At 46.2% G+C, this 25,743-nt stretch overlaps 3 protein-coding genes and 1 long non-coding RNA gene across 4 annotated transcripts; 1 reads left to right on the plus strand and 3 right to left on the minus strand.

Moving 5' to 3' along the window:
• The first annotated feature begins 768 nt into the window (after positions 1 to 768).
• Positions 769 to 5,930, plus strand: LOC109742802 (uncharacterized). The gene is made up of 15 exons (XM_020301895.4): positions 769 to 996; positions 1,077 to 1,125; positions 1,222 to 1,283; positions 1,711 to 1,811; positions 1,914 to 1,983; positions 2,059 to 2,128; positions 2,519 to 2,575; positions 2,658 to 2,725; positions 2,800 to 2,880; positions 3,051 to 3,128; positions 3,206 to 3,361; positions 3,496 to 3,648; positions 3,885 to 3,949; positions 5,471 to 5,520; positions 5,626 to 5,930. Exons 1-14 carry the CDS (start codon positions 883 to 885, stop codon positions 5,475 to 5,477), a joined length of 1,131 nt encoding a protein of 376 aa, XP_020157484.1. The 5' UTR covers positions 769 to 882; the 3' UTR covers positions 5,478 to 5,520; positions 5,626 to 5,930.
• Positions 3,946 to 8,763, minus strand: LOC109742801 (probable auxin efflux carrier component 5a). The gene is made up of 5 exons (XM_020301893.4): positions 7,848 to 8,763; positions 7,501 to 7,586; positions 6,886 to 7,043; positions 4,472 to 4,548; positions 3,946 to 4,368 (listed from the first exon to the last, which is right to left on the minus strand). Exons 1-5 carry the CDS (start codon positions 8,588 to 8,590, stop codon positions 4,296 to 4,298), a joined length of 1,137 nt encoding a protein of 378 aa, XP_020157482.1. The 5' UTR covers positions 8,591 to 8,763; the 3' UTR covers positions 3,946 to 4,295.
• Positions 8,764 to 14,640: 5,877 nt separating this feature from the next.
• On the minus strand, positions 14,641 to 19,311 carry LOC109742804 (stearoyl-[acyl-carrier-protein] 9-desaturase 2, chloroplastic). Its single transcript, XM_020301897.4, has 3 exons — positions 18,927 to 19,311; positions 15,907 to 16,405; positions 14,641 to 15,563 (listed from the first exon to the last, which is right to left on the minus strand). Exons 1-3 carry the CDS (start codon positions 19,043 to 19,045, stop codon positions 15,003 to 15,005), a joined length of 1,179 nt encoding a protein of 392 aa, XP_020157486.1. The 5' UTR covers positions 19,046 to 19,311; the 3' UTR covers positions 14,641 to 15,002.
• Positions 19,312 to 22,960: 3,649 nt separating this feature from the next.
• On the minus strand, positions 22,961 to 25,218 carry LOC120976952 (uncharacterized). The gene is made up of 3 exons (XR_005773624.3): positions 23,885 to 25,218; positions 23,610 to 23,752; positions 22,961 to 23,528 (listed from the first exon to the last, which is right to left on the minus strand). It is a non-coding gene; the product is annotated as an uncharacterized lncRNA (long non-coding RNA).
• Between the last annotated feature and the right edge of the window lie 525 nt (positions 25,219 to 25,743).

Here is a 25,743-nt window from a genome sequence, read left to right on the forward strand (position 1 = left end):
GGGGGGGGGGTATCTGCCAAATCTGGCTCCTTCCCATGTCCTCCATGAGTGGAGGCGGTGCAGTAAACGATGACATAGTGCCAGTCATGACACAAGGCCAAACACAAGACAATGACCCCAATCGTGCTATACACTGAAACAACCCAAGCTCCCCACTCCGGGTAGCAACGCTGACGTAGAAAAGAGATGGGAGCCGGTGTTAGGCCTAGGCTTCAGTCGACATCAGTTGGTCTCTCCCTAGTTCACATGTCCATTTCCTTTAGATAACGATCCGTCGGATCCTACAGCCGTGATTCATCCGGAGCATGAGTAACTCCTTCAACGGCCCGGATCACCGTTAATTACCATTGTTTGCTTTACCGTGCAACCACCTTAAATCCCTGTTGGGTTGTGGCTAGTGTTCTTATGCTTGATTTGAGTCATTCATGCATGTGACAATAGAACATATACATACATACACTACTGTATCAATACATGTCCCTCTTTGCTTGACCTTAGACTAATACATGGCCCTCTTACCGATCTTCGATACAATTCTTTGATCGCCATCGCAAATATGGCAGCCGGGATACAAGGCACACTCTCAACGGGGAGGAGGAGAAAGAGGAGAGGTGGGGGGGGGGGGGAGCGAATACATCAACCGCGTTGAGAAGTGCCGAGAAAAAAACACGAAGAAAGAAACGAGGCGCGTTTAGCCATGAGCAGTCACTGACAAGCCGGACCCACAGAAGTTCATGTTTCCGGATCACGGCCGTTAGAACTGTGGCGGGAGGAGCAGGTGGGCGCGAACCAACCAAACCCTATCCCCTCCAGGCCCCGCCACCATCTCCCTCCAAAACCCCAACGGAATCCGATCCCCCATGGCACCACCGCCAGCCTCCCATGGCGCCGCCGCTCGCCGCCCCGCGCTTCCACGCCGCCCTCCCCCGCGGCCTCCTCCTCCGCCCCCGGAAGCCCCTCCGCTCCTGGCGCCGCGCCGCTCGCCCGGACGACCAGGTCCATCCCACGCGCCCGCGCCCGCACCCGCATTTGGTGGTTTGTTGCCCGGTTTGGGTTTGATCTGGTGTTTGTTGCAGGATCTGTACGTCGACGACGACATCGGAGACGGCTTCTCGTTCAGCGGGGGTGAGTTAGGGGTCTGTGTGTATGCTTGCGCAGGGTGCAAAAGTTTGGGTGGGTTCCTCTCTGCTCTGATGCTTGCTAACATGGGGATCGATGCAGGGAAGTATGCGGAAGCGGAAGGCCCGAGTAAGTCGGACGAGTGGTTCGCTCAGGGGAGAATGGTATGATGCGATCACTCATTCACTCTGTTCCGATCTGTTGTTTTGCGCTGATGGATACTCACAATTTTTTGTTTTGAGCAAATGTTTGGATGTTTGCACGTTTTTCCTGCTAGTTCAGTGCCGTGTCATGAACTTTTGGCTTATCAATTATTGGACCATTGTAATTTGAGCTAGCGATGCTAAGGAGTGCGCACTTGTGCTGATAGGTAGTTTTCTTTATTTTGTTTGAGCAAATGTTTGTGCCTTTCATCTGCTAACTTCGTGGTGTGCCATTGTTGCCGTAAACTTTAGACTTATCAGTTGTCTGACCAAGCATGGCAATGAGTGTACACTTCTGCTGATAAGAGATTTTTTTGTGTGGTGTGGCGCCAATTAGTTGCATTGTATATGCTGGTTGTTTTTTGATGAATTATTCAAATTGTTGCAGGTAAAAGCTCATGCATTATATGGGAACAAAGAAAAGGCAAAGGATCCGTTTTTTGGGCTCACCATGGGTTCAGGATCACAATCTTCGGGTGATGTTTTTAAGTGAGTTGAATTGAACCATATGTTGTCTGCTATAGGACAAGTATATGTTAATATAGCAAAGAAGATCATAGTTTTTCTGTGTACTTCTTTATTGTGTTTCAGTTGGTTTTGTGTGGAAGCGGGGAGTTCTTCTAATCCTACGGTCCTTCTAATCCATGGGTTTCCATCTCAGGTCAGTTTTTAGACGGCTTCCAATTTCTTCGCATTACACTGACAATGGCTGTGCTGAGGCTTTTTTGGGTTACAGGCATACTCTTACCGAAATGTGCTACCTGTACTATCAGACAAGTATCGTTCCATTGCTTTTGACTGGCTTGGTGAGTTATGTACATCTTTTGGTGCTTGATAAATGTAGAATAATCGAATAAGTTGGCAGAGAAAAGCTATGTCATTCATATATTGGCAAAACACTTTCTGAAAAGTTACTGGTCATTAGTCTCAAAGAGTATACGGACCAATATAGAAAGTCATCACCGGTACAACTTATCAGCCTCTGTCGTCAGAAATCAATAACAGGGAGACAGATTTGACTGGCTTACCAGTTACCACCCACAAAACTTTTTCCCCTTCTGTAAAATCCCCTCAGCGGTTTACGGACTAGTAAATAACTGGTTGCGTTTCTGTTTTGTGTTGCTGCTTAGTCCCCAGAAGTTAGAACAGTCAGGTATTTATCTCTAACTCTAGAACAAAGAACTTTGTATCTGCAGGTTTTGGATTCTCAGACAAGCCTCAACCTAAATATGGTTTTGACTATACTCTGGATGGTAATGTGATCTACATATTATTCCTTTTCTTTCAAACAATCGTGTTGAACTGCATAGTAATGTGAACTATACTATGTTCCAGAATATACTTCAGCCCTGGAATCGTTAATCGATGCTGTTGCTCCTGATAAGCTCTCCATTGTTGTTCAGGTGCTTCTCATTATATGGGTGTTGCTTAATGTATCATGGTGTGTGTTTTAATGCAAGAATGTCAAATCTTGAAGGGGTACTTCGCTCCAATTGTAGTCAAATATGCTAACGAACATCAGGACAAGTTGAACCACCTTATACTGGTTAATCCACCGGTAAGTTTTTTTATCATGTATTTTGCACAGGCATTTTGGTGAGATAATTAAGTTTTCCCTCTAAAGCTTCATTATACATTAAGTGTTGCATGCTGCATCTGATTTATGAGTTAAAGGCTTCATTACGTTTCAAGAGTTATAGGCTGATCACGGGATATCTCATATTACAGATAACTGACAAGCATGCAAAGCTTCCATCCACCCTTGCATGTTTCAGCAACTTCTTGTTGGGCGAAGTATTTTCCCAGGTTAGCAGCTATTGTGCCAACTTTGCCTAGACTTATATGACCATTTTTGTTAAAAACAACTGTCTGAAATCTTTCAGGATCCTCTTAGAGCTAGTGATAAGGCCTTGACTAGTAGTGGGCCATACATGATGAAGGAGGAAGATGCTACTGTATATAGAAGGCCATACCTTGTCTCAGGTGCATCTGGTTTTGCACTGAACGCAATAACAAGAGCTATGGGAAAGGATCTTAAGGTAGTACGCTCATCTATTGCCTGCCTTTTGTTTCAAAAAGAGGGTAACCCCTGCTCATTGATGCAGACAGCCAATCTATCACCTTGCTATTGCTTTGTTAATTTAAATGTTCTAAATTGGTTGTTTTAATACAGGCTTACATTGAGTCCATGAGGAGCATATTAGCGAGTGATTCATGGAATACGAAGACAACAATATGTTGGGGCTTGAGGGATCGTTGGCTCACTTATGATGGGGTGGAAGATTTTTGTGATGGCCTAAAACACAACGTTGTTCAGCTGCCAATGGTTTGTTTCTGTATCCTTCTCCCAATTTTTTTAAAACATTATGTTCAAAGTACTTAAATGGAAATGAAATCAAATCAAAGTAAAGTTACTGCAGGTCTAGATTATTTTCATGGTTCCCTGTATTAGGAATAGGTGGCTGACACATCTTCTTTTTCTTGCGCAACTAGTTTGGATGTCTGGATCTTGTTTTCTTCGGTTCGCATGTTATTAATTTGGTTTCATGACTTATCATGCAGGCAGGGCACCATGCTCAGGAGGATCGTGGTGAAGAGCTAGGGAATATAATAAAACGTATACTGAGGTAATGCTGTTGAAACTTTATTTACTTCCTTCCACAGTTGAATTTTTTGACATTCTCCGCCACAAATGTCGTTTTTAAATGTTTACACCAATGCAAAACTGACTCAGGGAAGTCAGGCTCAAAATCAAGCATTCATATAATACATTCTTTTGAGTAGCAGAATAAGTAAGCCTTGTTGTTACAAGGTGTGTTAAAAGTATTCCATGGCACTCAGATAACTCCCACTGGAGTTTTATGGGATGAGGAATGTAGTTATGAGATATGTCATAACATTTCTTGTCAGCGTTTATGTTTGGGCAGCTTCAGGGGAAAAATCTGTTTTCCTGATGTATCCAAGGCTCTGCGTCTACCTAATTAGCTCTAAGACTATATAAAGTCCTATTAGCAATGGCAGGGAGACAAGCATCCCAAAAATCACCCTGCAAAATTGAGCAACAAACTGGTGTAAGACTAAGAAATTGTTGTCTGCATAAGCGTTTGACTTCATCTAATTGTAGTTTGTAGTTAGTTCCAAAGACTTACGCAGTACTAAGGACGTCGGCATGCAGCCCATATTCTTTTGCAAATATGAACGACGTGATTGATTGAGGTAGTGCAGCCTGCAGAATGTTTAAACAAAGCTTAGTCAGGCTATAGGCACAGGCAAATGTCAACAGCATTATAATGCATTACCTCCGTTGTTTTTAATAACACTCCAATATATTTGAAGATTTAAATTTAGAAAGTTTTATAAGGAGGTACCAGTTTTTTATTTGGAATTTATTAACAATAATATGTAAAACCTCATGTACACTCATTTTAGTAAGGTTGATCTATTTCCGGAAAAAAATAATAGTAAGGTTGATCTGTAGAGAGGAACATCTTCTTGGTATATGAGATCGGACCTACATAACCCTACCATCATCCAGATGATAACTTTCCCACTATCTGGGTGGAGGCCAATTCCCCCCTCTTTTTAGACCACAAATTCTAGGAGACCAGGATTGACTTCAAACCTGTTCCAAGGACTGCTTAACATTCTCCCTGTTACCTCCAGTTTGTTAAGTTGAAGCAGTCTTTACCTTAAACAATCAGTAGCGCTTGTTTCACCAAAGCAAAACTGGCACCCCTTTGCATCTTTTATAATGTCATATATTGGGTTGGACTTGGAAGTGCTAACATGGGGCATTATGAAAGGATGACATGAACATCAGTCAGGCATCAAAGATGACATACTATTCTTTAACCATGACCCACATCAAAATCTTTATTGGTTCATATGAGGCTAATCATCTCCAGTGAAATGCGCATTAGCTGACATGATGAGGAGTAGGACTATATCTAAGTGCTGACTCCACAATGGCAACTACTGGTTTAAAAACCCTTAGCATTGATTTTGTTGCTGAACTTTCCGTATTACTATATGGATGCTAGTGTTTAACCAACAGTTTAGTCTGGTTCATACCTATGGGACTTTATGACAAGCATCTAATGAGTGGTTGCTAATGACTTGCTGTTTTGGACATGGCCCTTTTTCATCAGAGGATGACTACAGTCATATGGGGCCAGGCTCTACAACATGCCAAAAACAGGTGTTGTGCCCTTGCTTGCACTTTCTATAAGCCTTTCTTTTCCTTTAATTTAAGCACAGTTTCGATCCCCGACCGATTTCAACGATCTCCTCTCGTCCTCTCCAGGGGTCAAAATGTGGCACAACAATAGCAAATAGGGACATGCACTCTTCTTGGTATGAAAAAGAGAAGCTGCGCCGCCCCGTTGAAGGCCAACCCACTCCATGGTCAAGACAGCGCTCTAGAGTGATTTTGAGTGTCTATGGACACAAACAAACGGCAATTACCGGTCTGTGTTCCATGTTATTGGATATGTTTTTCAGTGTTTCACCTTTGTTGTGCATGATTTATAATGTTCTTAAACAAGATCAACACAGATGGCCGAGATGATAATTCTGCTAACTGCAATCACACAACTATACTGTTTGGAACGCGTACGTGTCCCATGCCACGTAATGATGTGATTAAACTATAACGAGTCTGTTATTGCTCCTGTGGTGCATGCTTAGCTTTTAAGCATTAGGCTCCATGTTTGTGGCTCTGCAGGCAGCGTTGGTCTCAAAAGCCCAAAGTGGCGAGGTTAGTGGTGCTGACAAACTAGGACTTGAATCTCAGATTGGGATTGCACATTTGTGTGTGTGGTCTTGAGGCAATTATACCTAATCTATATCGAATAAAGAAAACCTTTGGGCGGCTTTGTGTTCGTGTGGTAATGTTTTCTCCGCGGATGCGATCTAATGTCGGTGAAATCCAATCATGGTAGATGACTTTGTGAAAGCTTTTGTTAAAAATGCACAGTAAGGACCGAAGTGCTCTGCTTAAGCTGGTTTTCTTTTCTGGTCAAAAGTGAAGTCACGGGACTTTGCTATAAAGTGGTAAAAACTCTTCATTAGTTTGCTTGCATGCATGCCTGGGTGGATTGACATCAGCATAGCATCAACTCTGCGTAGCATTAACCAAGTGAAAATTCTCAGGTGTCAGGAAACAGAGACCAGATGTTCAGTAATACGCAGCCCCTTTGAGCATTTTGGCTTTGAAACGGTTTCGTAAACGCAAATTTGATCTTTAACCTTATAAACATGTCAGTAGAAAAGGGACCGGCTAGACATTGATAGCCGACCGATCAAAATCTTGTACCATCTCTGTCTATACATGAACTGTCAAAACGTCTTATATTTAGGAACAGAGGGAGGGTGTATCTTTTTTGTACTTACACGAATCACATGTTTAGGCCAGATGGTTTTTAGTGGTAACTTTAAAAACTTATTTCTCAGTTGCTTAATAAGGGGATTCAGAAGCAGAACTGAATCTTCAGATTAGTGAAATTTTGTTGGACGCATGTAGAATAGCATCAAGGAGGTGAGGTGATTAGGGAGCGGTACGTGCCTGTATGATGGCGACCCGGAGGACGTCGCCGCGGAGGCCGACGGCGATGGAGCCGATGGCCATGGCGACCGGGCCGAGGCCGAACTTGAGGGCCAGGCCCAGGGCCGCATAGCTCGGCCCGCACGCCAGGATCTTCTCCTGCTGCGCCATGAACAGCCCTGCATGCACAGAAAAGTTAGCTAGCTAGTAGGAGTACTACTGCTCCGTACTAGAATAATCTTTTAAGTTTCTCTAGTAATATTTTTTGCCTTTCACTGCTGTTTTTTACGTTGCTGTCGACCACAGACAGCATGCATGCAACGTGAACGCAGAACCTGTGCCTTTTGGTGGATGGATTCCTCTGTAAATATTCTGTTGCTTTTGCTATATATGATTCTTTGTATTTCGTTTAGGTAATTATTACTAATAACCAAATGGAATATGTATTACTACTAGATGGGGTATTAGATACGGATGGAAACAAGTAGCGATGCAAAGCTTTGGAAGAGATAACTATGCGATACCTCTTCGATTAAGATTAATCACTATGCACCAGCAGTGCATGCACGTACGTAAATCTGGATAAAACATGCAAATGCTTGCATCATATTCACAAGTAATGGATTGATGACTCACCCATGCTGAACATGGCCATCCCCGTGCCTGACTTGGACATGATGAGCACCGAGTTCTCCAGGACACTTGGCAGCTCCATGTGTAGCCTGCATATTAATTTCATTTTCAGTGAGCACAAACTTATATATTGATATGGGGTACAAAAGATGGGCAGTAAAATAGTTCGTCCCATTGCATATCTACCGTGCATGCATATGCATTTGGGGAGCAGAAAAGAACTTCTAAACAAAATTATATGGCTGGCTCTAGTCTAGGGCTTGTGGAGATAGCATTAAAGCGGCATGCATATGCATACGCATGCAGTGTTGCATGGTGAGCGACACGTCGGATTGCACGTAGCACCATACCTGTTGGCAACACAGGCCCAGGTGATGCCGACGAAGCTGGCGTAGGTGTTGGGGTTGCGCGCCAGCTTGTGCGCCACCGTCTTCACCAGCCGCCACACCGACGGCTTGCCACCCACCTCCTCGGCGCCGCCGACCACCAGCACGGCCACGGCGCCGCCGCCGGCCGCAGCCTCGACGTCGGCCTTGATGGGCGACTCGGGCATCGCGGCGTCGTGGACGACGTTCTTCCTTCCGACGTCGACGTACATGCCGATGGCGGCCTTCCGGACCTCGAGCACGAAGAGGAGGAACGTGAGCCAGACGATGGCCTGGAAGACGGAGAGCTGCACGACGAGCTGCTGCGCCCACTCGCCGTACATGGCGCGTGCCATGGGCACGCCGACGACGAGCGAGTTTGTGAGCGTGGAGAGGGAGAAGCCGGTGATGGACCAGCCGGCGGCGCCCTTGCCGCCGCCGTTCCGGCCGAGGAGCCTGGCCCAGACGGCGATGACGGCGACGATGACGGCCTTGGAGATGACGTCGGCGGCGACGGCGCGGTAGTTGACCTGGAATGGGTCGGTGTGCAGCGTGAACTCGAAGGTGAAGAAGGGCAGCGCGAAGAAGGCGACGAGGCGGTTCACGGCGTCGCACTGCTCCCGCGTGAAGATGCGCCACCACCGCACCGAGCCGTAGCCCAGGAACAGCGCGAAGTAGAGCGGCGCCGTCGCCGCCACCACCTTGTACACGTCCCCCCACCCGATCATCCTCACCTAGTGTGGCCCCCTTCTTCCTCCTCGGTCTCAGGCGGCGCCGGTGACCCGCTTCTTCTTCCTCTTGCTGTCGAGACTAACTCGTGACCTCGTGCAAGCTAGGGATCGATCGAGCAAGAGAGAGTCTGTGTGTGTGCCCGGTGGAGTGAGAGCTATAGTGTGTGAGAGGCTGGGTGAGCTGGGGTGGCGAGTTTTATAGGGAGATTGGAGCGAGGTGGAAGAGACGAGCTGATTGCAGTGTGTGGCCAGGTGTTGGACATGTCACGGAAGCTCTAGCAAGCTAGCTAGTGGCCGGATGAAGGGACGGTTAGGTTTAGGGGAGAGAGGATCTTGTTCGCGCGCTTTTGGCGTTTCGAATCTGTGCGCGCATGCAGCGATGCGGGAGTGAACTTGGCTTGCTTTGCTTCGACGGGAGGAGACGAGAGGCGAGGCGGCTGACATGGACATACACATACGTGCAGTGCGCGTGCGTTCAGGTGCGCGCGACGGTACGTGTGGGTGTGGCCGAAAGCAGAGTGCCCGAGTCGTCCATGCCATCGAGGAGGTTGACATGGACGCATGCACATCCCATGCTTTCGGTTCGATCGAGCCCGGTCGGCGTACGTGCGTGCGCACGCTTATGGTTAGGGCATGTACAACAGACGAGACGGATGTTGTCTATAATACTCCTCCACATCATTTGCAGACAACATGTAGAGACAGCTACTACAACGGACTGTCTCTAGACTCGTCTAAAACTTGATGACGTGCATGCATATTTTAAGGGATTTCCTTCCCACGATGCGGCCCATGCCAAACGACGCACTCGTACAACGGCAAAAGATCGTCTGTAACTAGCGATTTTTTTTTTTTCAAGAATACGTCAACGGCATACCTTAACTTTATAGAAGAGGGATGTAACTAGCGATTGATATGGCAACAGATCGTCGTTATTTCTACCGACAGCCTCGTTCAGTTTCTCCTTTCTCTCTCTCCCACGTCAATTATTTTCCTATGTGGCAGGAGTTACAGACAGTTGATTGTACCCTGTTGTACATGCCCTTAGTGTTCAGTTGTTCACATCGCCAGCCGGTTGTACGTGTATCAGTGTATGTAGTTTGGAGAAGTTAAAGTTTATAAACTTTGACCAGATTTTTAGGATAAAGAACATAAACTTTGACCATCTGAATTTACATTTCATCTCGAATCTAGTGGTTTTGATTCGAAGCTGACAATTTTTTTACAAATTTGATCAAAAGTTCATTAAGTCTAACTTTTGACCCTTTGAAAAATATCCATGCACCAACTTAGTCAAAGTTTACAAAGTTTGACCTAAGACAAAGCTAATACTCCATCCACAATTAAAAATGGAGGGAGTGTGTAACAAATGGCAAGTGCCAGAGTTAAGTACTCCCTCCCCATAGTGCATGAGTTTTCCAAAAGTAAAACCGTATGAACTTTGATCAATTTCTTCTAAAAGTCAAACCGTATGAACTTTGATCAAATTTGTAAATAAACATTGACATCCACAATACCAAATGGGTTCCATAGAATCACCATTGAATGTATATATTTGAATCACCAATACGATCACTTCCTAAATAAATTACGTTTGAAATTCAAATAGTTACATTCCTATTGATTCACTACGTAAAATTAGGCATAAGAAAATAAAAATGTAGGTCATAAGACAAGAAATTTTGTAGTTTATGTATATTTTACACTATGTTTTTACGTTTGTAATTTTATATAACATAAAATATTTTTACGGCGACTATATGTTTTCTTACAGTCTCTTTTTACATCGAAAATAAGAAAAAACTTACAGAACGTAAAATTACGGTGCATTGATGGTAAAATAGAGGGGGGTGAAGAATAACTATTCCTCACCCAGGGTGACGAATAGTCAATCCCTATATATTTGTTATTGTGAAAGTTTATGTTATTTTCTACAAATTTGGTCATACCTTATAAAGTTCTACTTAGGTCAAAACTTATATATGAAGTAAATAGAAACTCATAATTTGCATACAAGTAAAATGGATATATGCTCGATTGATCGATGCAATAAAAAGCTGGGAATAATAGGCACTTGCGCAACTAGCAAGCTAGATGACGATACATAAATACATGTAAAGCGCGCGTTGAAAGACAATGAAGCTATGGTGAAATGCTAGCATGATAACGAAAATCCATTTCTGCACCCGAGCTCATCTGCACCCGCGCCGACGAAAAAAATCAAAACAAATACTAGAAAAATTCAAAAAAATCCAAATAAAATTTGTGTGGTAGACAATTTGATGTGTGAGGCGCGCTCCAAATTTTAAGTCATTTGAGCATATGAGCAGCTCTCAGCAAAAAAGACAAATTAAGGGTCTGTAAAAATGTTTACTGTCCATATACTGTTTTGGCCCGATTTGTCTTTTTTGCTGAGAGCTGCTCATATGTCCAAATGACTTGAAATTTGGGGCGGGCCTCACGCATCAAATTATCTACTACACAAATTTTATTTGAAATTTTTTCAAATTTTTTTAAATTTTTTACGAATTTTTTTCTAACCAGGTGCAGATGAGCCTGGGCACCAAAACGCCCTACTCGATAAGCATGATACTACTACTCATGCATGCTAGTGGTCTCAGGTCGGTACTCCTATATTGCTTCAAAAGTGCACCGCTAGCCACCTAGCATCTCCTGCTGGGGGCCTACGTACCTGAGGGGGACGAGAGGGAGACGTATCGTGTACGTGGTAAGTGGATCGATCAATCAAGCATATATGTCTGCATGAGGGAATACGGTGCGCAGTATAGTGATTTGTTCGAAATTCTAATCCGGCCCCATGCATGTTGTCCAAATTATTGTTATCATTTACCGATGCTGGCTAGTAGTAGCTCCGTATGCAAATATATCTCTGGTCGATCTTGAAACAGCGAGATGTATACACAAAGAACAAAGATACGCGGCGAATTTTTTAGTTTGTTCGGAAAGATAATGCGGAGAGAATTGGTGCATGTCGTGCACAAATAAGTTGGCCTGGAGAGTGACTGGGATATATACCTTGCATTAATGCCTTGCGTATCGATTTTGATTTTGGTTTTGAAGGGGTAATCCTCGTAGACATTGATTTGTTGTCGGCAAATGCATACGACAAAAGAAAACTAAAGTTCGGTCTCGTCCCTTGAAGAAGCGAGGTACGCAGTTCGTAGAGCCTCTTTGATTCAAACGATTTTATGCGAATTTTGAGGTATTGGAATTCTTAGGATTTTTTTGAAGTTATGTCTCGGCGCTTGAAGCCGTATGCAATGTTCATGATCTTCATCATTATCTACAGGACTCTTTATTCAAAGGATTTTTTACAGCAATTTTGAAGGATTGAAATCATTAGGATTTTTTCTTACGATGGCCGTCTGATTCATAGGATCAAATCCTATGGAGAAAAAACAAATTTAAGGATCCTTTTAGCCTTCACTCAAACCTCTTGAAAATAACTTCTTTTATTATGTAATCAAACAAGCCAAAGTCCTCTAGGATTCAAATAGACATGACATTGCAATCTTATGTTTTTGGAATCCTACAAATCAAAGAGGCCCTTAACACATTGGGGGGGGGGGGCTTCTCACCGATTTGGGTTTTACCGTTGTTCTGTCTCCCTCCCAAAAAATTGGAGCCGTCCATTTCTTTACTCCACGGGATAAAAACCGAGTGGGGCAGCGGTAGAAACCCTAGTTAAAGTAGTTATGTAGGTAATTTGGTTGGCTGTCCTGGCCATGGGGCGACGAACCGCAGTCGCAGAGTGTCGCGGCGGCAATTTTAGGTGTGAGGTGTGTTTGTCAACGTGCGGAAGCCGAAGTGGTGGCTCTGTGTCATTTTAATTTTGGTGTCGTGCTATTGGTTGGGTGGGTGGCGGTGAACTGTGCATGTCCTAGGGTGCTCCTGACGTGGTTGTCGGCTCTTTGGTGACGTTATTTGCGTGGCACAGGAGAATGTCCTTGTAGCATGTCATCGAGGGTGCGGTGGTGCTGCTTTAGGTGAAAGTGTTGCCTGGCTTATGTTGGTGACAACGATCCCGGCACTCCTATGCACCGCTTCCTCTGTGGGGCCATCGTCATGCCCGCCACCCCCCTCCTCACTAACATTTGGGTCTCGTACTTCTCCTTGGAGAGCAATAAGGCATGTTTGAAAGATGTTCATATATGCAACACCTGGAAATTATACTTGGAGCAGGAGATTCAGTTAATCGAGATTCCGAAGCTATAATCTCGCCTCTCCCTTTTTCTTGAATGATTTTGGTGTCTCCCTGTTGAGGGATTTTTTTCTTCTAGCTCGACTTCTTTCTCTATTCATATCTTTATCTTTGATAATGTGTTCGGTTTCTTTAATAGTGGACCAGATTCCTACTACAGACCAAACAACCAAGAAGAAGTAATGTTGATTGCCTTGATCGGAGCCTTTAAGCCTTTTAAAAGCGACCATTTCCGCAGCTTCTGTTTTCCTAATACATAGCCAGAACCCTCTAGTGTTCCGAAATTTATTTTGTGAACATTTGGAATGTGATTTCTTATCACTTGTGAATTTTGTATAATATACTTATACACTAGAAACGAGTGATCAAGTAAAGCCCTATTTTGACAACCACACTAGTTTAATAATGTTTGTGAGGTACTTCTATTACTCTATTTACTTTATTACTATCATAACAGCAACGTACCTAACATGGCACCTCAAAACAACAGTCCGTTATCTACATGCATTCAGAACACATATTACCTCCATACCAAAATACTGGTCTTAGATTTGTCTAGAAACGTACATATCTAGAGTTAGATATATCTGTGCCTAGACAAATCAAGGACAAGTAATTTGGGACGGAGGGAGTAGAATTCCCTACATGTACAGATGTACTGTTATATGAGCAGCTATGAAAGGTAAGTGTCAAAAAAGAACATCTATGAGAGGTAACCCTTTTCTCTAATCTGAACCCACAGTGCTAATCATCAAAGATGGGCAACTCGCCTGACCTAATTCAGAAGCCATTTCCTTCAGAAACTAGAATACTGTCTTACGAAAGCGACGAGCTAGCAAGCGATGCCCACGAACTCCCACTCCCCAGCTGATCAATTGTCCCAAGTTCCATCTCAGGGTCTTGTCTTTTCTTCTTTTGAGGGGATCCCAGAGGCTTGTCGATGAGGCGCTGTTTCATGGGCAGAGGTCGCTTCTCCCTTTGCTGACAGAAAACAAAACTTTGGCTACGGACGTCACCTCCCTTTCAGGTGGCAGAGAGGATCTCTCCGTCAGGCCAACTGGTGCCGATTCAGATAGAAGCTTTGCTTGGACTGAGGCCCGGCATATTTCCTTGACGCCACGTGTCAGCAATCTAGCATAGTGAGCTGAACAGAACGGAGGATGATGGCTCTCTTGTTTTTTTCTTTTTCTTTTTTTTTTTTTGAGCTGTGGATGATGGCTCTCAACAGAACAGAGGATGATGGCTCTCCTCTCTTCACAGTTGTTTTCACTATTGAGAGCACGGTGATGGCACAATGGAAATTGCTCATTTCAGGATTTGCATTGCAGGCTTTTGGTTTGTCCCCATTTTCGATCTGACTCGGTATCAGCGCCGATATAATATCCTAAACAGACATTTTCAGAATCCGTTTTTTGGCAAAATGCTTGATGAATGGCAACAAGTTGAGGCCGTATGCTGCAAATGGCAAGGCCGAGTGGTCGGAGGCAGTTTTTGGCAGATCCCTCGGTCCTCAACTTGCACAGCGGCGTATGGCTACCAGACACGATGCCAACATGCACGGATGCACCTGAGCATTTCGTATATCAGATCGTCTATGCCGAGCATATTTTAGCGCGTACGCTAACACTTTCTTTGAAATGCACAAACGATGGCACGCATTTGGCCACATCCCAGACGTAGCAATCGAGCACATCATGATGGATAGCAACCACAGATTTATGCAGATACGGAGACACCACTGGCTGAATCGTAGCTGTCTCAGATAGACAGACAGCTACATTACATCCATTATCTGAAAGATGTGGCCCTCTACCAGTGAGTGATCTTCAGTTGGAGCTCCGCATTATTATCATCTAACACGGCAGATGACAAACGTTATTGGTCACAAAACTTAAGGGATCTGAGCAACACAAACAGCACGCTGCATGCATGCTTCAGTTCATGTTCAGTCCACACTCCACACGGCCAGCATAAGTTGTACACGAAACTAACAACACACACGCGGACGGACGACATCTCCCTATCGCTATAAGGAACAGCAACGACGAACCTGAACTGAAGAACTATGTAACGAGGCGAGTCCGAACCTCGTTATATCAAAGACAGACTCTCCACATGCATCGACGACAGGTAGGTACGCGGGAAGCCTGGAACGCAAGGTGGAGCCGTGATGGCGGCGTTTCGTGCTCACATCTGCACCTCCCTACCATAGACCCAGCTGAAGGGCATCTTACCGGCTTGCTTGGCCCTCGACTGGGCCCTCTCGTCTAGCTTCCGGATCCTTCCAGCGAGGGTGCAGAGGTAGTCCTGGGCCTTGTGCCCCTCGCCGGAAAGGCCGGTCAGTTCAGGGACCTTCCACCTGCCAACGAGGAACTCGAGGATGTCGGCGTAGTCCCTGGCGGTGTAAACGCCGAGCCTCTGCGCCACCATGGAGAAATGGTCGAACAGCTTCTCGTCCTGCCCATCAAACATCAGGTGGGCAGGCATCGCGATCTTCTTCCTCATCATGTCGGCCAGAGCAAGCACGGTGCCATCAGGATCAATCTCAAACAGCTTCTCCACAATCTTGGTGTATGCAGTCTCGTGCCGCTTCTCATCCGAGGCGATGATGCCGCAGATCTGTGCGAGCTTCAGGTCACCGAAGTCCTTGGCATGGCGAGCGGTGTTTCCATGGGAGATGAAGGTTGCACGCTCTTGGAAGGAGGTGTAGATGAAGCCCAGATATGGGTTGTTCTCTGTCCTAGGGTCCTGAAAAGAGAACAGCAAAGAAACATAAGTCAGTTTTACATACAGAACTCTGTGCAGTAGCCAACATGAACAAAATAGTTCAAGGTGGTCCAAGGCAGAGAATCAATTGGAAGATGTCTCAAATTTTCTAATTATGATTTGATTTACAGTATTTTTTTTAAACATGATTTACTGTCTTGGAGGTACTCTCAAAAGAATTTCATGAGAGCAACATGTTTCATACATGCCACCTAGCTAAAGATGGGTAGGGTAGAAGCATTAACAAGCAAAAAAGTATGTGCTTCAAAAAGATGGGCAGTAAAATGGACAATAAAATGGTTGAAGAAAGCTGTTACCAACTTACCATTCCAGAGCCAATAAGATACTGAATTGTCTTCTCAATTTGCCTCATGTCCACTCTCCCAGTGAGGTACAGATACTTGTTCAGGAGGTCACCATGCCTATTCTCCTCAGCAGTCCATGCCCTCGTCCAAACAGCCCAAGCAGTGGGGCTTGCACCTGTTTCATCTCGGACACCATCGAGGGTGTTAAGCATAGTCTGGTATGTAGGAAGGGCTTCCTCTGTAATCATGTCTCCAACCAAACAAACAAGATAATCATCAGGAATTTCCTTGGCACGTTCTCTGAGTTCCTTAACTTCATCGTGAAATCCATCAGATGCTGGATCAGGGAGGAAATCCTGTGGCTGCCAACACTTCTCAACTGGCTTAAGATGCAGCAACAGATTATCTCTAGCCCAACCATCAAGAGACTGGAATATTTCCATCTTCTGAGGTGGCATTGAATGTGTAACCTGGACATGAACCTCCTTTGGAGGAGCAAAGGTCTTCTTGCTCTCAATCCTGGAATATAAAACAAAACAACGTTCAGCAATACCCATGTATGTGATGAGAACTCCATCACCTGCTTTAGGCATTTGGCACTTTTGGGAGAAGACATATATGTTGATGTGGTTAACATGACAAGTTATTTTATTTTATTTTTACTCGGGTTGCAATGGTAAATACTAGTCGTGTACTCTAGAGATTAAAACCAGTTATTTGCCTATATCATGCAAAACAAACACATGCATTGCTACAGTATGCTATGAGTGATACAGCAAAAAAATGTAGACACACCCATGTAATTCACATGTGTCCCGAGCATGGAATCACTATTTAACGGCTCTAGAAAATTAACAACCAAACTTTTGTCTTGTTCAATTTGCAGTAAATAGCACATATAACCTGGAAAAACAGAATTGCTGGAGCATATGCAAGGGCAAAAACAAAAAGGTCATGACATCAAAACTTGAGCCCAGAAGCGATGGAGTTACAACTCTTAACGCCTGTAGTAACATTTTTAAAACGCTCTTATATTATGGGATGGAGGGAGTATGGGTTCAGAAAGATAGTCCACCAGGTCACCTTATATTTATTCAGCTTTCAATTTAATTTAGTCATGCCTGCAATTTTTTATTTTGGCATCATAAGCAGAGTATGCGTGAAACCAGATTGTACACTGGATTTGGTTAAATCTGAACCCATGCCACCAAAGATTTTATATGAGATATGATATCACCACGCAGACCAAGAAACAAGTTATTATAAATACTGACATGGACTGTATGAGTTATATACCAAGATACAAGGGGCTAGTGCAACTGTATCTGGTACTGTTTGGCAATGATGTTACACTCAGATATGATATGATGCATTGGAGATGCTACTAGTATACGTCCATAAATGCACACAGGTGGTTAGGTTAGTAGCTAATGTCATTGACCTACAGGCCCATGCTGTGTCCCATGCCAACCACGATGTGACTGTGACCCCCATAATGAACTTATTAATGCAAGGATTGCATCAGCCTTATTAGCTAGTATTTCGTTGGTATCTAAGTCCCAAGTTCTGCATATCACTGTCACTGAAAACGAATCCTGGATGGAAGAACTAAGATAGTGTGAGAAACAGAAATACAACTACCACTAGCAAGCTGTCACACTCACTCTGCTACTCTACCCTCATTGCCAGATCTAACTCAGAAAATCTACTCTCGGACGCAAACCAGGTTCTTTGCTACAGAATCAAGTAGTACAAAATCTACTTAGGTGAAGTTCAGATAGCAGAAACTGTGGTATCCATGTTCTGCGAGAAACCTCATCATTTTCAAACTTTCAGCATGAAAATCTCGACTCGTTTAATTTCTAAGAAACATAGGCCAGTATGGAACCATGGATGTCAAAGCACCTATGGCATGACACAATCAGTCAGTCAATTGGACCCATAATCCTTCAGATGTCGTCCTCCTAAACCCATCCTCCATCAGGTGTCATCCTCCTAAACCCACCCTCCATCAGGTATTGTCCTGCTCCTAAACCCATCATCCATCAGGTGACATCCTCCTAAACCATCCTCAGTCAGAGATGTCATCCTCCTCCTAAACCCATACTCTTTCAGATGTCATCACGCATTTAATAGCTTAGGAAACCGTCAAGCGAGCAGATGAACAGCACAGGGCCGTCATAAAAACAGCAGCAACAACCTAAGACAGCAAGCAACTGCGAAAATTAAATCCCGCCGATACCGAGAACATGGCATGGACCACAGCAGCAGGGCTGCCGAATCAGGCCGACAGTGATAGTTCACCTCGGTCTCCGATGTACTATAACTAAGTGGAGTGCTTGATGGTGAATGAGTGAGCGATGATTGCAGGTCGTTGAGCCGAATGAAACCGACCTGAACCACCGGCTCCCACGGACACAGCCACCGGCCAGTACTGAAACAGAAGGCAGTTAATGGAGACGACTGCGTGGGAGTGGTACCGCCTCCGGAGCCATTCTGGGATGCAACAGTAACGCTCGCGGGACGCAACATGAAGGCCCCAGCGGAGTTTAATGTGGAACGGACTGGCAACTTTGCAGTTCGGGTGCGGTGGGAAGGAAGGCAAAACGAACCATGGGAGCAGGGGGCTCGGGGCCGGGGTCGATCCGCACAGGGAAACTGGTGGCCTGCGCTTGCAGAAAATTAAATGGAAACAGTTCTGCTGCTTCTACTACTGTAATGTTTGCGCCTGATCTGAGGAGGAGAGGAAGGGGCGGCCATGTGCGGATGGCTGGCGGCGGCGCCGCCGGGACGGGGAAGTCGAATCTGACGACCGGAACGAAGAAGATGACGAAGGAAATGACTGAATTCACATTACGGGAAAGCTGTTCTTATCCGCGCAGCGCGCATCGGCGCCCAGAGACGATCCTTTTTTTTTTGCGGGGGCGCCCAGAGACGATCCATCCAATCCATCTATCCACGGAGAGATAGGGAGACCAATCTCGCCGCGACGAACGGGGGTAGAACACGAGACGGACTGATGGGGAGAGGGGCGGCTTACTTAGCGGAGGCGGAGGAGGCGACGGCGAGGACCCTGACGCTGCCGCTCCTGCGGCCTCCGCGGCCGGCGGCGAGCGGGGGCGTGACGCCGTGGGGGCGGAGCGCCATCCTGGAGGCCATCGCCGGGGGGGAGCCGAGCGCCGCCGTGGCCGTGGTACGCCGCCGGCGCCGAGGAGCGGGTGGATTGGGTTGCGAGTGGTGACGAGGAGAGATGCCGATGCGGTGCGGTGCGGGGGTGTGGGCTGGCCTCGCCTCGCGCGATCTCAGCCTCAGGTTTTCTCGCCCCGCGGCGCGGCGGTGTCAGTGTGGGGGAAGGACCGCGGTCGACAGGAGCCACGGGTGCGTGCTGCTGGGCCGCCACCCGGCCGCGCCCTTATTTATTCCTCGCCCGCTCGCTGCTCCGGTCGTCACGTTTTTACCGATTTGGCCTCGCCCGTCTGCATTTTTTTCTCACGCTTTTGGTCGGCACCGGGGCAGCTGGCTGGCTAGGCCCGATTGTTCTTTTTCGCCACGCCGGGGTGGAGTCTAGATCTCCTTTTTCTTAAAGTGGAGGACAAGTCGTCTTCGCCTTTTCAGTAAAGGCGATTTCACTCCTTTTCTTCTTCACTGTTTATTACTAGTCTATTTCTTTTACGTGGATTGCTATTTGGAGTATGTGTTAACTATAAACAATGATATTTACTTTCAGGACTTCAATAGCTGACGAACGTTCGCCGGGTAGGATGGCATCTACGAACGATTTTCATGGCGTTTTTAGTTGTAGGGGTTGGCATTCGCAAACGTACTTCTAAGTAGATTGATCAGTGCGGCCAACTTTCAAATTGACTTTGTGTGTTAGTTGGTTGCCTTGAGAAGGAAATGTCACTTCAACCCATTCCTTGTCGTCGTCGTTGCCGATTAGTCTGTTGCTGCCACCCTAACCGTCATCCACCGTCACTCGCGACGGCACCGTTGTCGCGTTGGCTGACCACCTGTCTCATTTGCCTTAGTCGTCTCGACCGCCAAGCCTCTGCCGCCACAACCATCCTCTAACACCTCTTCATCCGTGTCTGGCGCGCCCTCTCAAGTCAATCCTCGTGCGGAGAACTGCATTGCTCCATTTTCCTGTCTGCAAATCAAACCACAATGGCAGTAAAAACACTCTGCCTGAAAAGATATCCGAGCGAGAAAACATTAAAAAAAAAGACAATAGAGGTGGGGATGGGACTGGAATAACACACAGGAAAAAAAGGACCATGTGTGCAGTTCAACATCCTTCATTACCTCGTCGCCTAAAAATAACCTGTCATTAAACCCAGAAGATCACACGGTTGCGTCCTGACGGCGACATGCGGTCGATGAGCGGTGGATAAACATACCGGCATTGGTATACCACGGTCGATCTAACTGAAACGGTGGGCGACGTTGTGCTGCGAGGACGAAGTGGGTGAGAATATCCAGCGTTGGAGACAACGTATGTTTTCTATTCCTGTAAAAATTTGTTCATTACTGATGAAAGGAGCCTGGCTACTGTAGTTGCGTGGGAACTTGCATGGGCACAACCGGAATTCCACACACCGCCGGTCTCCCCCCGCCGCACGCACTCTTCCCTGTACTCCACTCCACCACCCTCCATGCCCATGGTACAGCGCGAGCGGCGACGCCAAGTGCCGAGACTGCTCACGTGGCTGGCTACGTCGGCACGTACGACGGAGGCTGGCGCCACACGTCCGGTGCGCCGCCGGGGGCCGGGCGACAAGTGTGCGGCCGTCGGGCGAGCGCGGCACAGGTGGTGGAACCACGGAGGGCATATGCCTCTGTCTCGGCGTGGAAATCACTGGCGTCTTCACGTGATCCCCAAAGCAGGAGGCGCCCGAGCGGGTCGTCGTTCGTACTCGTGCTGGTCGATGATACCGAGGCGCGGGGAAGGGACAAACCAATTGGCACCATCCCGGCCGGGCGGTTCGGTGCGGCACCAGCAGTCGCCGTGCACGCACGTACGCGTGCTGTGTGCATGCGGGGCACGCGGGTGCCAAGTGTGGGTTCCGTGGGTACGTGGTCGCGATCCCTCCGGCCCGGCCCGTGCGATCGGTCACAGTAGCAGGGCGCGGCACGGCTCGAGAGTCGAGACCTCGTGTGGGTGTGGGCGGACGGGCATGTTGTACTACACCGCACGCACCGGTGCTCTCTCCCGAAATTGATGGAGAAGCACCGTGGCCGTGACTCGGTTCCCTGTACCTGCACGTAGTAGTACGGTGCAGCATGCGCGCGTGTGTGTCACGCACGGTTTAGCCGTGTGGTCTTTTTTTTAACATCAGTACAGACACAAACGCTCATATACACATGCATACACTCATCCTTATGAACACTCTATCTCTATGAGCACCTCCGAGTGACTGGGCCGGCATATCATCTTGAGATTTACGAAGCCACCATAGACGCCTCGTTGTCGACGGGAACGTCTCCTTCCACTGAGAGCGCATCGCCGAAAATCCTGAAATAAATCCAGAAATAATGCGAACGTCAGGATTTAAACCTGGTGGGTTGGGGATATCACTGTCCACCTAACCATCTCAACCACTGGTTGATTCGCTAGCCGTGTGGTCCTTGTTGGGTCGGTGCCTAACTTGTGCGATGGAATGTACCACGGGCGTGTTTCGTGCTGCGCAGTGTTTCAGCACTCGAGGCCGTGCGTGCGTGAGATTGTGGAGGACGGAGTGTGTGTGTCACGTTTTTGTAGTCGTGCAGTACGTTTTGTTGTCGCGGAAAAGTCGTGCAGTACTTTTTGTTGTCGCGGAAAAGTCGTGCAGTACTGCTTGCCGGGTCGGAGCACGGAGCGCTGCTCAAGCTTAACTTGTGGGATGGAGCGTACTCCGCGCGTGTTTCGTGCTGCATTTGCGTCTGAGCTATTGAGGTCGGGCGTGTGATACATACTGTCCCGTCCTTCTTTTTTCTTTTCTTTTTTGGTTTTTTGCGTGTGGTTCTATGTCCTGTCAACGTTGCAGTAGGAGTACGGAAGTTCGAAGCCGGGACAGCGGGTGGGCATGATTCAAGTCAGAATGCTCCTGCTATCAATCGCATCGTGTGACGAGACTAGGGATGCACTCGCGCGGGTGTACACCTACGTAGTGTGGAGAGTACTCTAGTGTGGACGTGTGGTGGTGTGTGTGCTCGTTCGGAGAATATGGGCGTGTTTAGTTCACCTATAATTATGTAATTAAAATTTATTTTATTTCATACAATGCTTAGAAAATTCTCAAGTATCAATTCAAGATACTAAAACCAATAGGACGAGCAACTAGTGAAATATAGGTTTGTGACTTGTATAGATAAATAGAAACTTAGAATCAGATAGAACCATGATTTTGGACTTGGACGATAGGAAGAGCAACTAGTGAATTCTTGAATTTGTGACTACTTCTGAACTTCAACGACTACACAAAAAATCGTTTCAAAACATATTAGTAAAATACTAGCAAAAGGGCCCGTGCGTCGCAACGGGGTAACAAAACTATGTATTGACCACATATTACAATGAGTATTGTTAAAAAACTCAGTACAACGAGTGTTGAGTGCATGAAGATTTTGACTGTCTCGCGTCTACTAATTCTAGCATTGTACATTCTTCTATGAAGAAAATGTAACCATCTAGATGAAACACACTGCTAGCTCTAGTTATCAATGGAGTGGCACTGTCCATCAATTTTATTTCATTCTGATAAACATGAAGATATTTGTTTGACCTTGATTGTCATGAAGAAGAAATAAAAACATTATTATGCTTCTCAATAGCTAGTCATCATCTATGTTTTTCTAAATAATCATCTTTGTAGCTACAGACCACTGCAAAGGCAATCTCTGAATTTATTGGACACCATACCAGGCAATAATCTTAAGAAGCAAGAGACACAAGTTATATGTGCGAACGGGTAATAAATGCATAAGAAACGAAACCAATATAGGAGTATTAGTCTATGGATCTACATCCTTTTTGTATAGTAATGGCATGGTTATTGATCCAGTTGCCAAAAATGTATCATCTACATGCTTGAGCAGTAATCATTAGTATGTGCACTGCCGAGGAAGACCGTACAGTGTTGCTAATTCAAAAAATAACCATACAAAGACCATGCTATCATTTTCCAGTATATATACAGTACCAAATCCATAATGTCTAGTCTTGGCCAACCTAGCTCATTTCAAGCCGTTATTGCTGGTGTTGAGTTGATCTAACCTTGTAATAAGAGGGTTGTGCTTATTTAGCCAGCACTCAGTACAAAGAGAAAAAATATGAAGGCATTGGTTCCTGAAACCTGACCGTGTGTCCTCCCTCTGTTCTAACCGAACACCACTGCTCTGTTTTCTCCCCTGGCCGAGCAGTTCGTGGGCGCGCCTGTGTGTAACCACCGGTGAGGGACTTATTGAGAGGGACAATGGCAACACATGCGCTATTGAGAGGGACTAAGATTACATGCTTTGAAGGCATGCAAGGACTCCAGGAGCGGAAAGGAGTCAGGTCTGTGCCTTGTTTGGGACAACTCCATCAGTCTGAGCCTTCTTCAATAGTTGGGCGCCGAAACTCTGGATGCTTAAGTGATTGGTAAGCCAGCCGTTTCTTCTTCATCTACAAACATACGAGAAGGTCTGTTTCTGTTCATACAATTGGACTGAAGATTGGAAGAAGGAAAGAACGGGGAAACGAAACCTCAGTGGTAGGGAACGACGGCCAGCATGGGTCGAAGCGTCTCATCGACGCCACGGTGTCTATTCAGTTAAGAGAGGGTGATGCGTCACTTACAGGGACTACAACAGGCTTACACCGGCCTGAAACACTTCATAAACTGAAAACTATACAAAGGAAAATGATAAAGTAGGATTAATAGAAAAGAAAAGGAGGGACAAAATCACAATCTTACAGATAGGTGATACAACATAGTGCTCCAACCTCTAAGGATGCCTTTCTTAATTTCATTTGAATACCTGTTGGACTGCAACATAAGATCATCAGCAATCTTGCTAGCAGTAATGTGCAATTCCTCAAAAACATCCTGGAAGAGCTTGGAGTTTCCGCGCTTCCGTATATTCCAGGGTACCTAGCAATTTTGACACAAAGAAGCAATTCAGAAAATTCAGACCCAAAGAAGCAGTTTAGCAGTTTAGTAAACTGAATAATTCTTAGACCGTTCGACAATTCAGCAAATTCAGACCCAAAGAAGCAGTTCAGCAGTTTAGTAAACTGAATAGTTATTAGACCGTTCAGAAAAACTAAGATCTTTGAACGCTATACCATTTAACCTAGCAATCCATTTGAAATGTATAAGCATGTGCAATAATCACTGCTATTCACTTCCTCACGTAAGAAATCAAATCGAAGCATGACACCATTAGGAAGAAAAGCACGCATATTAGGCATTGACGGGAAAGTTTAGCAAGAAAAGGTAATCTCCACTGCTCTTATTCTCTTGACTTGATCAGCAGATCGGAAGGAGTTGGAGAAGGCACAGTGCCCCATCTTCCACTTGAACGACATATGCGCAGAAAAACACCTTGATGGCTTGTCCTTTGTGAGTGCTCGTTAATTCTGCTGCCCGAAACATAAACGCATGAAACTCATGCACATCTAGCTAGCTCTTGTTGAAGGAGTGATCTGGTGAACCAGTTCCTAGCCAAAGCAACACACACACAGCCCGGCGAACCGCACGCTGCCGGCCGGTAAACCACACTCCACGGCCCGGCGAACCGCACGACACAGCCCGGCGAACTGCACGTCGCTGTAGCACGACCACCAGCGGCGAGGAGCAGAGCACCAGCTCACGGCGGGAACTCATTATCTGGATGCCCGGTTACACCCCCAATCCCCACCCAACTACCTGGATCGACCGGGTTGACGCCGGTAAGCAGGAGATCGCGGGACTGCAGCCTCACGACATAGAGCAGAAAAAGATAACTGAATCGAACATAGTATTAAAATTCTACTGTAATGAACTACACAGGAGACTGACAGCGGAACTTGTAAGTTCTGAATTGCACTTGACGCAGGCAAAATTTTACAACCCGGATGCAAACATCATCCAGAGAACCTAAGCTCAAAGAGAAGAAAGAACTGCACTGAACTGTATTTTTGCACATCAAAAATCTGAAACAAAAATGAAAAAAACTTTGAACTCCATGGCAGAGGAATCCATAGAGCAGAGCACCACACTACGGTCTTCCTGGGGCGTCACCGCCAGCGCTGTTGCTCCTCTCGCACTCTCGGGTCCATGAGACCCCTTCCAGCCTCGTGGTTGCCATGGGCGCCATGGTCGGCGACACAGAGAAAATAGGGGAGGGTATGGTCATGGGGGATGGGGGACCAGCACCGAGAAGGTACACGATGTTAGGATTTACTTGAGTCGTGTAGTTCCAGGACTTACTCTAGTTTTATTCTTCTGTTATTTCATGTACCTGACAGCCCTGCGTGGTGTCACAACTTTGGACGTAGTTTCCTTTGCGTAGAAGTATGAGGCCGGGTCGTGCGGTGAGCACGACGGGCTGGTAGCGACGTGCACGGCCTTGATCCGTTAGACGTGGGATGGCACGTTTGTAGCGACGGGATCGAGCTGTGCGGGCACATTGGTTACGCAAGCAATAAGAAGAGAGAAAACAGAAAAGGTCGTAAGCCAGTTCGCGGCACAAAAAACACTTCATGCTTCTCCGAACTCTAGCTGAATCTCATCAGTAGATCGAGCAGTAGATCGAGCGAGTGCGAGAGAGTTGCCCAGTGGCAACGACAAGTGGCATCAGAGCCTCGTCAGAAATCCTGTGGACATGGTCGGCGGCACGAAGCTGGTGCAGACGGA

This window comes from Aegilops tauschii, chromosome 3 (assembly GCF_002575655.3).
Source record: "Aegilops tauschii subsp. strangulata cultivar AL8/78 chromosome 3, Aet v6.0, whole genome shotgun sequence".
NCBI lineage: Eukaryota > Viridiplantae > Streptophyta > Magnoliopsida > Poales > Poaceae > Aegilops > Aegilops tauschii.